The sequence below is a fragment of the Typopeltis vanoorti genome, chromosome 20, assembly GCF_054136105.1.
Source record: "Typopeltis vanoorti isolate ZY-2024b chromosome 20, IOZ_Tvanoo_1.0, whole genome shotgun sequence".
Taxonomy (NCBI): domain Eukaryota; kingdom Metazoa; phylum Arthropoda; class Arachnida; order Uropygi; family Thelyphonidae; genus Typopeltis; species Typopeltis vanoorti.
In genome coordinates, this window is record NC_143568.1 from 28112058 (window position 1) to 28127110 (window position 15053).

Below are 15053 nucleotides of genomic sequence, written 5' to 3' on the forward strand. Positions count from 1 at the left end.
ATGATATTCTCATTTTCAACCTGGTTGGCTAAGTAATTAATTAACATACTCTTTCCACCCAGAAGGTTGTGGGTTCACATTCTGTTATTAGTAAAGGTGTTTGTGATTGTTGTCCATCGTGTGTGTGTTCTTCTAGTTAGTTTGTCTGTTTTGTATGATTAAAAAAAACCTGAGTTTCTGGGAGAAAAAACCCTGCCTCACCTTCAGTGAAAAGGTGAGTCTGGTACTTTGCATTGTAGATGGAATTTGAACTGAGGCCTTTCCAACCAAAGGGCATTCTCGAAACCATCTCAGCTATGGAAGCTATAGCATGTAACTTTATAAAGTGGGAAAGGTGTTATATATTAAATATATAATATAAAGTAAGTCATTTCTTAAACCTGGACATAAACTAAGGCATATGTTGTTGCGATTCATCCTAAGATTACTATCCTCTAGATATTAAACTAATTTAGCTAATCTTCCTAGCATTAAGAGAAGTAGCGTATATCATCATGTGTTCACTGGACATCCACAGATGCTATATGGTCGCTCCAATGCTCGGCGATTTGCCACACCAGGCCTCGCCATGTAGTTCTGCTGTATGCTTTTCTGACACACACACACACACACAATACTAATGTATTACAAGATAAGTGAAAAGGCCTTTTGTGGGTGGGATTCACATTAAAAAATATAAAGCATGCAAAAATTCAAAAATAAAAGTGGGGAAGGTAAGTTAACAGTTACTTTATGAAGATCAAAAGAGGCTGTATTGAGCATTAAAATAATGAGTCTGTTGACTCCATGGAGGTTACCAAAATAATAATAATAATAAAATAAAAATAATGATAATGACATAAAAGGCATCATTAAAAGTGATAATAAAAGATGGAAAAATAAAATTAATAAAATTTAAACATTTGGCATGAGACTAATTAATTGAAAATAATGTCTCCAAAAGCAGTATTTCTTAAAAAATAAGTGGGGAATTTTTCCCAGGTGCATGACTGGAATGTAGTTGCATTATCTATTTTGATCATATAACATTTTGTTATTTATTAAGCTACATTTTTCATGAAGAAATTATCTTTGTAACTTTATAAATGACGGATGCAAATAAAGAGAAAGTTTTATTAGAAATAAATGCGAAAGTTCAAAAAAATTTTTCAAAAATCTTTTCCGTATAATTTTTTTTTTTTAAATATGACTTCAGAATTATTACATTTTTATGCATTTAATAAGTTCCAGTATGTTATATAAATTTAAACAACTTCTTTTCTTTTAATATTTGACATGCCTAGTTTTTGTAGAAAGTTTCCATCTTTAGCATTATGCTTTTGTAGTCCCATTGATTATAATTTAAACACTGTTCATAAATATCAGAATAATGGAAAATGTTGATTTGTTTTCCTAGAATCTCATTCAAAGTTTATTATACAGATTTAGAAAATATTTGAATGTTAATGAAAGTCAGCCAATAGCTTTACTTTATAAAAGTATAAATATAAAGCTATAAATAAAAATAAATATAAATAAAATGAAATATTATTTCAATGTCTACTTCTTAAATTAAAGAATTTGTGTGTGTGTGTGTGTGTGTGTGTGTGTGTGTGTGTGTGTGTGTGTGTGTGTGTGTGTGTGTGTGTGTGTTGTACCTGATATGTTTAATAGGCATCAAGAAAATCATTGCAGTCTACCCATGGAGATTCATTTACAGTTCTGAATTTGTACCATAAATGGTTAGAAGTGAAAGCTAATCATCACAATAACTCAAGAAAATGGTGTCGAAGGCATGGACTTGAAGAACAGCGATTTTATGAAATGACCAAGCTACGGCAGCAATTCAAAGAACTTCTAAAGGTAAGGAATAAATTTGTTATTAACTATAAAATGAAAATACAACTTTTTTTTTTAATTTTTAATTTTTTATTTTTTTTAAACTCTAAACAGATGCTGTACCCACTCATCCACCAAGGACAGCAAATTTATTCTTTGCCTGCTAAAAGGTGTTTATGGTTAAGGGCAGTTGGTCCATTTGATTATTCTTATTACTATATACTTATTAGTACATTTACAAAATCTTTATAAATATTTCCATATGGAATTGTAGAATCAGATATAAGAGAGAGAGAGAGGGAAAATAAACTTTTTTTTAGATATATCTGCTAAGATATCATATCCCCTGTTAATATTATTTTCAATTTAGTCTACAGAAATCAGCCAGACAGGATTTGCAGAAATGCAAAATTAGATTGGCTGAATGATAAAGCAGACTAATATACAGAGGCCTAATTTACATCACAACTCTAAAATTCTCACTCTACGGTTACAGAAAGATAAAGCACTGATAATCTTAGAATTGATTCTTTCACTTAACCAAATGAAATCATGGAAAGCACCTGCAATTGATGAAATACCCACAGAGCTCTACTGGAACTGATCTAATTAAACAACTAACCAAATTTTTCAATAATATTCTTTTCCCCAGGATTATCCAAATTATTGGAAAATAGGCAAAATCTTGTCTATACATTAAAAAGGTTGTTCAAAAATGTAATAATTATAGACCAATTACTCTTCTTTTCCACTCTTACAGAATCTTTGTAAAAATAATATAGAATCATCTAAATAACATTTATGAACAGCTAATAGAAGAACAAGCTGATTTTATTAAAAGCAGGTTCAACAGTCAACCATATCTTTACTCTTCATAGTGTGGCTGAAATCATATGGGACAAAGAGAAAGAAAGACAGAGACTTCTATTGCTGTTTTCTGGATTTTAAATAAGCATTTGATTACATCAATAAAGAAAAACATAGACTTTGAAACACTAAGATCCATTTCAAACTACTAGAGAATACAAGTACAATAGTTCAATAAAAAAATATCACAACAAATAACTCAAAATCAAACAAGGAGTTATGCAAGGATATCCACTTTCTCCCATGCCTTTTTAACATTTTCGTCCAAAATAAAACCTTATTAAAGATGCATCATTCCCAATGAAAGAAATCTGTAGAAATTATTATATAACTATAAATTCAAACAAAACAAAGATAATGAAAATCAGAAGACATCCAGAAAATATATAGATAATGCTTAATTGGGAAATCATAGAACAGGCTAATGGTTTTAATTACCTAGGAACTTACTTGAGTTCAAATTTAAATGACATAGCAACAATAAAACACAAACTCTCTATAGCATGATCAATGATGAATAAACTTGATAAAATATAAATAAATTATAATACTGGAATAAACTCATGTAAAATATTATTTTATTATTATAATTTTCACCTTAAAGGCATCTTCAGTACATGTAAAAAGCTAATTGAACAATAACTGACAATTCCAAAAGGCACTACCTAAGTAGCTAATGTAAGATAACTAAAAAATGCCATTAAATTTCCTTACTTATTGGGGGAAAAATATATATATATATTCTGGTGGTCTACGTCTATCCCCTTCGTGGGAGGTAGTACAGAAATACTTTGTATAGCGCAGTTAATTGGTTCCAATAAGCGTCTGCGCTATGCAAAACCGCATTGTTCAAGGTCTATTTATAAAGGTTTTCAATTTAGTTTGTTTATTACAAAAATTTAGGATAATAAAAATGTTTAAAAATGAAAAAAATTTTTATTTTTATTAACTAAATAACAAATAAAATCCTTGTTTTCTACAAAAAGTTGTAGAAAACAAAACACATATTGCTTCAATTTTAGCATACAGTAATTTACTTTTTAATAAATAGTCTTTTAGTGTTCGTTGAACCATCCTTGTCTTCTTTGTCTCTTCAAGTATTAGATCGCTGTAGCATTTGATGGCATTATTGAGACTTTGTCTCACTCTGATGCTTCTTTCCAAATTCGGGTCGGCATTTATGAGAAAGTCAGAAGCTTCTTCGATTTTTCTCACAAAAGTTGAAAGGTCAGCATAGGAAAATCCTTCAACCATGACATCAGTGGGGTCATTTTCGTCTTCTTCATAGGCTCGTTGTTGTTCCAACTCCAAAAGGGTTTCATCATCCAGATCATTTGAATGAGAATCAATACATTCGTTCACATTGTTACAATCTGAACTTGTAAAACCAAGATCTTTGTCCATCTGTAACAATTTCTGTTGAGATTTCCTCTTTCTGTGTTGTAAAGGCAACAAAGTCCTTTGAACAATGCAGGAAGATATTATGCCATACGGCTCTCATGTTGCTTTGAATCACCGCTTGCCAAGATTCATAAATATTTTGAATGGCATCTTTTATGTTAAATTTCTTCCAAAATTCACTCCAAGTCCAAGAATCTTCTTCTGCTACAGCTTTAATAGCTTGAGCAAACGTTCGTCTTAAATAGTAAGCCTTGAAAGTGGAGATAACGCCTTGATCCATCGGCTGCAGAATTGATGTTGTGTTTGGAGGTAAAAAATGAATCTTGACATTTTCATCTAAGTCAGTCAATAGAGTTGGATGGCTTGGCGCATTGTCTAATAAAAGCAAAATTTTGAAAGGAATATCATTCTTTTTACAATAACTTTTTAACTTCAGGGCAAAAACAAGTTTTAAACTAGTCTCCGAAAAATGAACGAGTCACCCACGCTTTTTTATTCGAACACCAATGAACAGGTAAATTGTTCTTTGTAAAGCGCTTAAGAGCTCTTGGGTTTTCTGCTCTGCACACTAACAGTGGCTTCAAGTTTAAATCACCTGATGTATTACCTCCTAGTAAAAGTGTCAATCGGTCTTTTGACACTTTATACCCAGCTTGTGTTTTTTCCTTCTCTGCTAGAAATGTGCGCGATGGCATTCTTTTCCAGGACAAGCCAGTTTCGTCAGCTTTAAAAATTTGATCATCTGTGTAGCCTTCCTTCTCAATAAGCTCCTTCAATTCATTGGGAAATAATTCTGCAGTTTTAGTGTCAACACTTGCACTTTCATCTTGGTTTCTTAAGTTATGGAGTCCCATACGCTTTTTGAAATTGTAGAACCACCTGCGACTTGCTATAAAAGTTTCGCTGGTTGTGCCTCCTTCATTTTCGCTTTCATTTTCTTTTATTTTGTCATATAGACTTGTTGCTTTTGCCTGGATTATCATTTGACTCAAAGGAATCTTTTTGTGATTAAAATCTTCAATCCAGATCATTAGGTGTTCCATATTTTCCATTGTAGAAGATCGAGTTCTCGTGATCACTTTTGACATATAAGAAGCGGTGCTCATTCCATGTTGTTTAATCTTTTCTTTGCTCTGAATAATTGTTCGTGCAGAATATTCATTCATTGAATTCTCACATGCTATTTTAGCAAACGAAGCACCATTCTCGTGACATTTTGTAATTTCAATTTTCTTCTCTAATGTCAACCACTTGCGTTTTTTTTGTTACTCCAACAGTGTCTTCTTTGTTTTGTCTCTTTTCACTCATACTTAATTAATAAAAAAATATTAAATACTAATATTAACGTAAATAATAAAATGCTGCGGGGAAAGAACGTGTCTACGTGAGAGCCAATCTAATAACTACTGCATAAACATGGCTCTCGACTGTCACTTGCGGCGCCCGGGAGTAGCCACTCAGTGTTAACAATGATAAGTATAATAATAAAAACCGCGTTAGACCAAAACCCGCGTTGTTCAAAACCGCGCTATACAAGATTCCTGTACTTTTTAAATCGGCTATCTTTCCTAACTTTGTTATTTAATTGTATAATTTTTTTTAATAAGTTAGGAAATTCAGTGAGCATTTTTAGTTATCTTACATTAGCTACTTAGGTAGTGCCTTTTCGAATTGTCAGTTATTGTTCGATTAGATTTTTTTGCATGTGCTGAAGATGCCTTTGATACTTAGGTGAAAATTATGCTAATAAAATAATATTTTACTTGAGTTTATTCCGGTATTATAATTTATTTAAATATGCCTACTCATGGCATTTCCTTATTGAAATTAATAAAATTTGGAAAAAAAAACAAAATAATAAATTCTAAATAAAATTATATGAAAACATAATACTACTACCAACAGCCTTCTACAGGGCAGAAACTTTGGCCTTAAAAAAGAAGCAGAAAGGAAATTGTTGGCTTTTGAAATGGAATGTTTCAGGAAAATAAATAGGACTCATTGAACAGAATATAAGACTAATGCAAAAATGCTTCAAGATTTGAATATTCCTAATTCAGCAATTTTTAACATAATTAAAAATCATCAACTCCATTTGTTTGGCCACATTGTGTGAATGGTATACCAGTTAGACATCCTTCCCTGGTGTTTGAGGACATTGTAGAGGGTACAAGACCCAGGGGGAAGACCAAAATTGATATGGCCTAGAGCCCTTACAAGAATAATTAGGCTTCAGAGCTGTGAGCATATAAAAGAACTTGTTGTTTTGAACAGAGAAGGTGAAATACTCTTATCCATGAGGGATTCAACTCCATCTTGAGGACAGAAGAGGAGATGGAGGAGGAACAAAGTATTATAAATTTAATTGATTGTAAATTCTAGTATATGGCTTTTATCTTCCCACTCATATTCTTCTAGTGTATGAGTCAGTAGTGATAGTGAATATGAAATCATTTGTCTTCCAAAAATTCTTTTATATAGGTTAGTAAAAGGAAACACATGATCTAATATACTTAGCAATACAGTATTTATTAGGGAACATGGTACATCATTTCTAAGGATTCTGTAACAGTAAAGTAATGTCTTAATACTGGAGTTACTTTTTTTGTTTTATTGATTTTTCTGGCATATTTTGACTGCCATTTTAAAAATTGTAGTGACTAAAAATTTAGCTTAAACTATATGATAACCATAGAGCTCTCGCTTTCCTGATTTTTTGATGCAATATAACTGTTTTAAAAAATTTTCACTTGTATACCATATTAACATATGCACTCAGATACATAAGTGAATATGCTACTGGTATATCAAAAAATATACTAGTAGCATATACATACCCTCGATTTTCCTGATGGATAGAGAGGGAAGTAGCCTTCTTCTTTAAATGAACTTTTTCTTATATTATCTATCAGTGTATCAACTTAGCAAACATTCTATATACTGACAAAATTCACCAAAATTTCTTTTTGTTGTATTGATCTTTTAATATACATGTTCTTCAAAAAGTCCCCCCCCCTCCCCCGTGCTACTACTGTACACTTTCATTTACTTGAAGTGGTAAATGTATGTATAAATGTTGGGACTTCTATCATTTAGTTTCTGGAAAGTTTTTATTAAATAAATAAGTCTAAATGTATTTTATTTTTATAATTTTATGTATAGGATGCCAGAATGTTATATTCTAATTCACAAGGCTCAACTAGTAATGAACGTGTTCGAAGATATGGAGAGCTGAAACAGCTGAGAAATATGAAACGTGAATTTTATCGTACTCCCAAACAAGTGAAGAGACTCAGATTAGAAACAGATATAGAAGGAATTATTAATGAAGAGAGCAAGGATGAAAAGGATGGAAATGATATCCATGATATCGATTTTAGAATTGCCCATGACAAGGCCCAAGTTATGGTGGGTAGACTTTTATTGGATATTGTACTTAGTAGTTAGTAATTTAATATGAGTTAGTAATTTTAATTTATTTAAGTGGCAAATGTTAATATTATTATTATTTGACACCTCCAGGGAGTCCAAAGACTCATCGAGGGAGAGTATGCCAACAGAATCGAACGATTGGTCTCCTTCCAATTACTAATCGCGCTCAAACTTACTTAACTGAGCCATTAGTAGCAGAGGCTCTACCAATCGACCAACCTTTGCCGGCATAAATATTCAATAATAAAGTTAAATCGATTAACCCAGAAACTTCCTGTTCAGAATTACCCATGTGTACTGTTATAATTATTTGCGCATGTATACTGGATTAAGAGAGAGAGAAAAAAGTACAACAGAATTTTATGTATGTTGCTTGATCAAGCAGTATTTTAAATTGTATTAAAACTCATCATCACTTTGTACATATTTGGTCTGATGTATTACAATAAATAACTTTTTTTATTAAAAGACCAGAAGATAAATGATAAAATATATATACAAAGAGCCAACAAATTTCACTAGCCACTGTCTAGCATTTTCAAGGCTGAACTGGTGTGAAAACAAATGCATTGAGTTACATTTAAAAAAAAAACATACACTTTAGTAACTGTTAGGCCGTTACATTTGATTAATCTGTTGGAAGGCGTGCATTTGTTCGAAAGCTTCAGTCAGATACCGGTACATGACCACGTGTTTTATAGTTGTTTGCATATTGTAATTCTGTTGAACTGAGAGAGATGATGAGATTTTTCCATATGTCTTTAAGAACAATGCCCTGATTTCTATTTAAATTATTGCCTGTGCGTAATACCACAGCTGCTTCTTTTAAAGTTCTGTATCTGTAGTCATTCTCGATGTAAGGCATAGAACTGTTTTTCCAATCTATAACATGATTTGATGTTGAGAAATGATGTGCTAAACCAGATGTGATGATTCTATTTTGATTGACATCTCCCACATGTTCCTTCTGTCTTATTTCAAAACTTTTCGAAGTCTGACCAATGTAAGAAAGGCCACACGTGCATGGAATTTCATATACTCCAGGACATTTGAAGAAAGGTACCTCATCTTTAGGTGATCCTAAGATTTGTCTGATCATGGTAGTTGGTTTAAAAACCACTCTGATGTTATGAGCTTTTAACATTCTTGCCAATTTTGTGGAAACTGAATTAATACAGGGTGTTCGGGATAAATTTGACAGTTTCGTAAGGAAAAAGAAAATCTTCTTTGTATCTATTAAATTTAATGAATTGACAAAAAAACATTACAGGCAGAGTTAATTACAATACTATCAACAAGATTTACTCAAAATAACCACCATTAGCATCGATCACAGCTTCAATTCTGCTTCGGAACCTCGAACAAGCTGATGCTACAGTCTCCCTGGGAAGGGCCGCAAAAACTGTTTTAATTTTATCCATTAACTGGGCTTTTGTATTACTGGAAGTGCGATTGGTGTCTTTTTCAACTGCGCCCCATACAAAATAATCCATGGGGTTAAGGTCTGGGGAGTTTGGAGGCCAAACATTTGGACTGGTGAAGTCGTAGAAATTTTCAGACAACCATTTTTGACTTTTCCCAGAGGTGTGGCAAGGGGCCGAATCCTGCTGCCATACATACGGCCTACCATTGGCTACCCTTGTTATCCAGGGCTTGACTACAGTTAGCAACTCCACGAACAAAGCCCGAATTCCAATGCCAGGGTTCTTCAACACCTGTTCCTGCAGATTTGCGAGGAATTCTGCTGTACGAACGCAATCAGATCGTCTGCTAGGGATCTTTCTTCTTGCTACATCCTCGTAGTCACCATTGCAAGTCTCTAGTTCATGCCTGATTGTTTTTACTGTATTCGGGGAGCATTGGGCAGCAGTCGTAATATCCTTATTTTGATGGCGGGCACGAATCATCATGATACAAGTTATTCTCTTCCATGATTCAGGTGGGTTCCAGCTATCCATCCTTTCTGACATCTTGTATATGAATGAAGAAGGGTCCAAACTTTTAAATGAAGAGAAGTGTGTGTTAATACATGTAACTTACGGAAAAATATAATTAATTATAAATATGTCAAATTTATCCCGAACACCCTGTATATGGAATGACAGCTGTGGACACATATTGGGGTACTGTAACACATTGTTGGTGGTTATCTTTAAATAGCCATTTGTTTAAAATGTTAGAAGGGTATCCATTAAGCGATAGAGTGTTAGATATTAGTGACAGTTCTCTCTGTATCTGTGTTTCTTTCGAAATCGACCTTAAGGCTCTATTACGAAGCATGTGAATGATGCTGTGTTTTTGTGATCTATGATGGTTGGACGAATAATGTAGATATCTACCAGTATCTGTGGGTTTCCTGTAAATGGACAGTTGGAAATTGTTATCTTCTTTTTTTACTAGGATGTCAAGAAAAGGAAGTTCTTTGTTCTTCTCTAGTTCTATAGTGAATTTGATTTTATTGTGTAGTGAGTTGATTTTGTTCAGAAATACGAGAAGGTTTTCCATGGTGTCTTTCCAGATGATGAACACGTCATCGACATATCTCCACCAAATTGATGGTTTTGGTACAATGGTGGAAAGAATATCCTTTTCAAGTTTTTCCATAAAAAGGTCTGCACATGGTGGTGACAGAGGGCTACCCCTGGCTAGTCCTTCCAATTGTTTGTATACAGTGTTGTTGAATTTGAAGAAATTTGAATTCAGGCAATGATGAAACAGTTGCGTGATGTCTTGAGGGAAAAGATCTTGCAGAATGTTAACTACCTCTACGATCGGTACATTAGTGAATAAGGACACTACATCCAGACTAGCCATAATGTCCGTTTCTGATATTTTAATACTCTTGATTTTTTCTACAAAATGTTGAGAGTTTTTAATGTAGGTCTCTGTGTGTCTAATTGTTCCTTTCATTAATTTTGCCAGATGCTTTGCTAGTAGGTATGTAGGTGATGATCTTCCATCAACTATTGGACGAAGAGGAACGTTTTCTTTATGAATCTTGGGAGCTCCATAAAGGCGTGGAGTGATAGGATGTAATGATTTAAGTTGTTTTTTAAGTTCATCCGACCAGCCGGTCATATTGCGGATAAGAGCGTTAGTCTTCAGATGATTACTCATGATGGGATTTTTATCTAAGACTTGGTAAGTGGAAATGTCTGCTAGTAACAAATTAATCTTGTCGAAATAATCTTTGGAGTTGAGAATGACCGTTGAATTTCCTTTATCGGCTTTTGTTATTATAATGTCTTTGTTGTTACGTAAGTTGCGGAGAGCTCTCTTATCATAAGGAGTGATATTAGGTATTGGTGGTTTTGCTGAAGCAAGAATAATCGTACTCTTGAACCTGATCGCATTTGCTGTAGCCTCCGGAAGAGGAAAAATACTTTTTTCTATCCCACATATGAAATCCATTTTAGGGATAAAATTAGGGGAGATGGCAAAGTTGAAACCCTTTTTTAGGATTTCTGATTCGTGATTAGAAAGCTTGTGATCTGAAAAGTTAAAAATCACTTTGTTGTTAGGCAGACTGTGATGCGACTGGAATTTTTTCTTATATAGAAATTCGAATTTCTTAATTTGTCTAATTTTACTCGTTGTGAAAGTTTTTTCGTAGCTACGATGTAATACTTGATCTATATCATTCCACGTCGTGTAGTCTAAACTGTTCGATATGTCATCAAATTGATCTCTACACTTTGCGTCAATAATGTTAAGCTCATACCTGGTATGTTGTATCCTTTCTCTTAATAGCGCTAACGAAGTTATATTCTTTTTGCTGCTGTAGATTGGATATGCCCTTTTACTACTAAGAACTTCAGGATGATAGCGAAATCTCTACATCTCTTCAGAAAAATAAGGTGGTTTAGTAACTTAGCTTTTTTGCATTTGTTCTTCTCAAAGCACCGAACTTTATGTTTCATTTGTGAACTTAACTTGTACATATTTGGTCTGATGTATTACAATAAATAACTTTTTTTATTATAAGACCAGAAGATAAATGATAAAATATATATACAAAGAGCCAACAAGTTTCACTAGCCACTGTCTAGCATTTTCAAGGCTGAACTGGTGTGAAAACAAATGCATTGAGTTACATTTAAAAAAAAAAACACCAGTTCAGCCTTGAAAATGCTAGACAGTGGCTAGTGAAACTTGTTGGCTTTTTGTATATATATTTTATCATTTATCTTCTGGTCATCATCACTTTGTTAAAAACAAGATTGATTAAATTTGATTCTCGTGTTAAGTATTCACCTATTACACTGGGTTAACTACAACTTGTCACTTTTTCATCATTATATCTTTATCATTACATGGACTTTTCTAGAGGATTCCAAGGAATCATCAAGGGAGGGATCCCTTCTAGAAATCACTAAATGTATGTGTATCTGCCCTTGAACATATTTAGCAGATGCAGTTTTATTAATAGAGCACCCTATGGTAGTCTGTTTTGTGCATGCCATGAGAAAAACCTGGACCTTACTTGCATCCTAACTATTACCTAATATGCCTAACATACCCAGCTTCTAGGAATGAGGATGACCTCCAAGTTCTCTCTCCACTTGCCATGAAGGTTCAAAATCTTCCTTACTAACCTGTATATTTCTATCGTATCTCTTTTCATCTATTTTTAAAACTGAGCCTATACACTCTTGTTTGTCCTGATATTCAAAATTACACAATGCCGAATATTTTTGACTGTCTCTACAGAATCCAGTCAGTTATATCTGAATATGTTACACCAGATGAGCTTATCAATACTTTGTATATTTGGAGAATAACTTCCGCATTCCTACAGTTCTCTTCAGTATCGAAATCCTAAACTTTAACCCTTGTTTGATATCACTTTTGTTTCTTCTGTTTAATATCAATTTGCTATTTGTAGCAAAAATATAATATATAATATCATCTATAATATAGTATAATATAATACTATATTTGCAGTGACTTAAGTTCAAAAACCTTCCACTTAGCAGCATTGACTTGATGCTTGTTATCATTTTCCACAGAACCTGTCTGTTCAAAGACTCTGGATTCTGTATCAGATATGTCTTCTCACCCTCCCCAACTTAGCATCATCAACAAATAATTGGATGTTGCCTAGTATTGTTAATATACAAGTTAGACAGCAGTAGTCCAAGCACACAGAACCATGTGGTATTCTGCATACAGATTTTCCTCTTATTTATGTTACAGTCATATTTTGCATATCCATCCCTTTAAATTTGTTTAAAAACCTGTCATGTAGAATCCTGTCAAATGCCTTGGCAAAGTTTAAGTAGCATTATAATATGTGCTTTCCCCTTATCCACCTCTGCTGCCACTATCTTATAAAATGGAAACAGGTTGCTGAAGCAAGATATACTTTAACAAATCCATACTTTACTCTATAAAGATTCAGATCTCATCTCTGGATACAAGCTTCTCCAATATCTTAATGATCATGTCAGAGATACTGAATTGGTTTGTAATTGGATGCATCAATCTCAGCTTCACCCTTGTATAATGGAATTGTTTTCCTTTCACTCATTAAGAGTAATGCTTGTGAGATTCAAGTTAAATAACCAGTCAGGTTGTGGGCATTGATAATTCTTTTCCACATTTCTTTATCACCACTGCTGATATTCCATGTAGTCTTTAATACCACTAACTGATCCACATCTGATCCAGACTAAGAGAGACATCTTGGTCATCCAGGTTTGTGGTCATTACGATAGGCTGACTATCCATCTAATGTAAAAAAAGCACAGGAATCAGCACTAAAAATACACAGATGAAATCAGCACTAGGTTTACAATCAACAGGACTATTCACAATGACAATTGACTGAAACGGACTAATGGATGGATTTTGATATGGAACATGGAATATAAAAACTTCGTTTAAACCTGGATCTCTTCAATGTATTATTGATGCAATAGAAAATTACAATATTCAGATCTTAGCTGTACAAGAAACCACATGGCCAGATCATGGAAACCTACAGACAAATAATAGAACAATATTCTACAGTGGACCATATAATGACAGACATGAAAATGGTGTTGGTTTTATGGTGCACAATAGCATCTTGCCATGCGCTAAAACTTTCACACCAGTAGATTGATACTGTTATATCTGTTTCTGTTCATCTGTTTGGTGTTGCAGTTATCAATATTTATGCACCAACAAAAGATACAGATGATGATGTTAAAGATAAATTTTATTAGGAACTAGAAACGATATATAATTCTTTACTTGGTCATTGTATAAAATTAGTTATGTTTGATTTTAAGACTAAAATAGGAAAAGAAAGAAAATATATACCAACAATTGGCACATATAGTCTGCAATGCATTACTAATGATAATTGGATTAGAGCTATTAATTTTGCATCCTCCAGAGGGCTTACAGTTGGTAGCACATACTTTCCCAGAAAAAATATAATTGCTATAGTACCCATTCACCAGTATTTTCTAATGATGGGTCATATAACATTTTAATCTCATCTTATTACTTTTTTTTTTTTATATAGCGTCTTTACATACACTATTTAACCATTAAAGATTCTTCTGCACATTAGGTAATAATATTTTTGATTTGTGTCCATTTATTTTTTGTTTCTCTCAGGTTTAGGATTTCAATATTGTATTTCCTGCTTTATCTTTTCTACGTATTGTCTTATATATTTACATCCTCATTTTTTTATATTATATTGAGCATTATTTCTGTTTCTGTTAACATTTCTCCATTTGACAGAACCTTTTAGCCTGTAATGTGCAATTACCAGGTAATGATCAGTATCTGCATCAGCTTCTCTATATGTGTGGACATTTTTTATTCATGTCTTGTGCCTACTATTTATCATTACATAATCAATTTGGTTGCTTACTGTTTCATCTAGGGGGAAGAGCCAGGTATTTGTCCAGTTGCCGTAAGTCTTTCATTACCACAACCATCTGTCATGTTTGGTATCTTCCTGTGGGTCTTTTCATGTCTATGATCTGCGTTACCAAGAGGAGACCCAATATCTGTAGTATCTTTGGAAAGAGAACTGACTAATAAAAGGTCTAGGATGTTAACAGGATGATGAGGAATTTCTGGTATTGTGGTAGGTAGATGGGTAACTTGTATTCAGTCATTGCTAAGAGCAAATATCTATTTCTTTCAGCTTGATCAATGGAATTACAGAAGTGGAGCTAGTTAAGTTGTGAACATTGAAGTCTATAAATGATGACCTCAATGTTTGGGTATTAAGACTATAGAAAATCAAGCTGCAGAGATAAATAATCAAAGAGGTTTTGTTAAAGATACCAAGCTATTTTTAAACTTGGTTTTACTCCATTTCCCAAGTAAGCAAACAGACAAACAAGCCAAGTTTATGCCTGCAAGTGTTGCAAGTCTAGCTGATCCTGCACGTAGTGCAAGACCAAGGCAACTCATGGTAAAAGTAGAATAAGCTCTGATCACTAATCTTAATATTTACCCTTAATGCAAAGCACATCTCATGGAGGAGATGTATGATGCTTTGTATTAGAGGCAAGGGTCCACTACCC

At 33.3% G+C, this 15053-nt stretch overlaps 1 protein-coding gene across 2 annotated transcripts in view; it reads left to right on the top strand.

Moving 5' to 3' along the window:
• LOC150095301 (putative ATP-dependent RNA helicase DHX34) overlaps positions 1-15053 on the top strand; it is a 152755-nt gene that overhangs the window by 71748 nt on the left and 65954 nt on the right. For both annotated transcript variants that reach the window (XR_016550042.1, XM_090409988.1), the window contains exons 9-10: positions 1654-1842; positions 7249-7494. Coding sequence is in view for 1 of the 2 variants with exons in the window: in XM_090409988.1 (XP_090266114.1) it covers positions 1654-1842; positions 7249-7494 (435 nt within the window). In the remaining variant the exon portion in view is untranslated. The remainder of the gene's footprint in view (positions 1-1653; positions 1843-7248; positions 7495-15053) is intronic.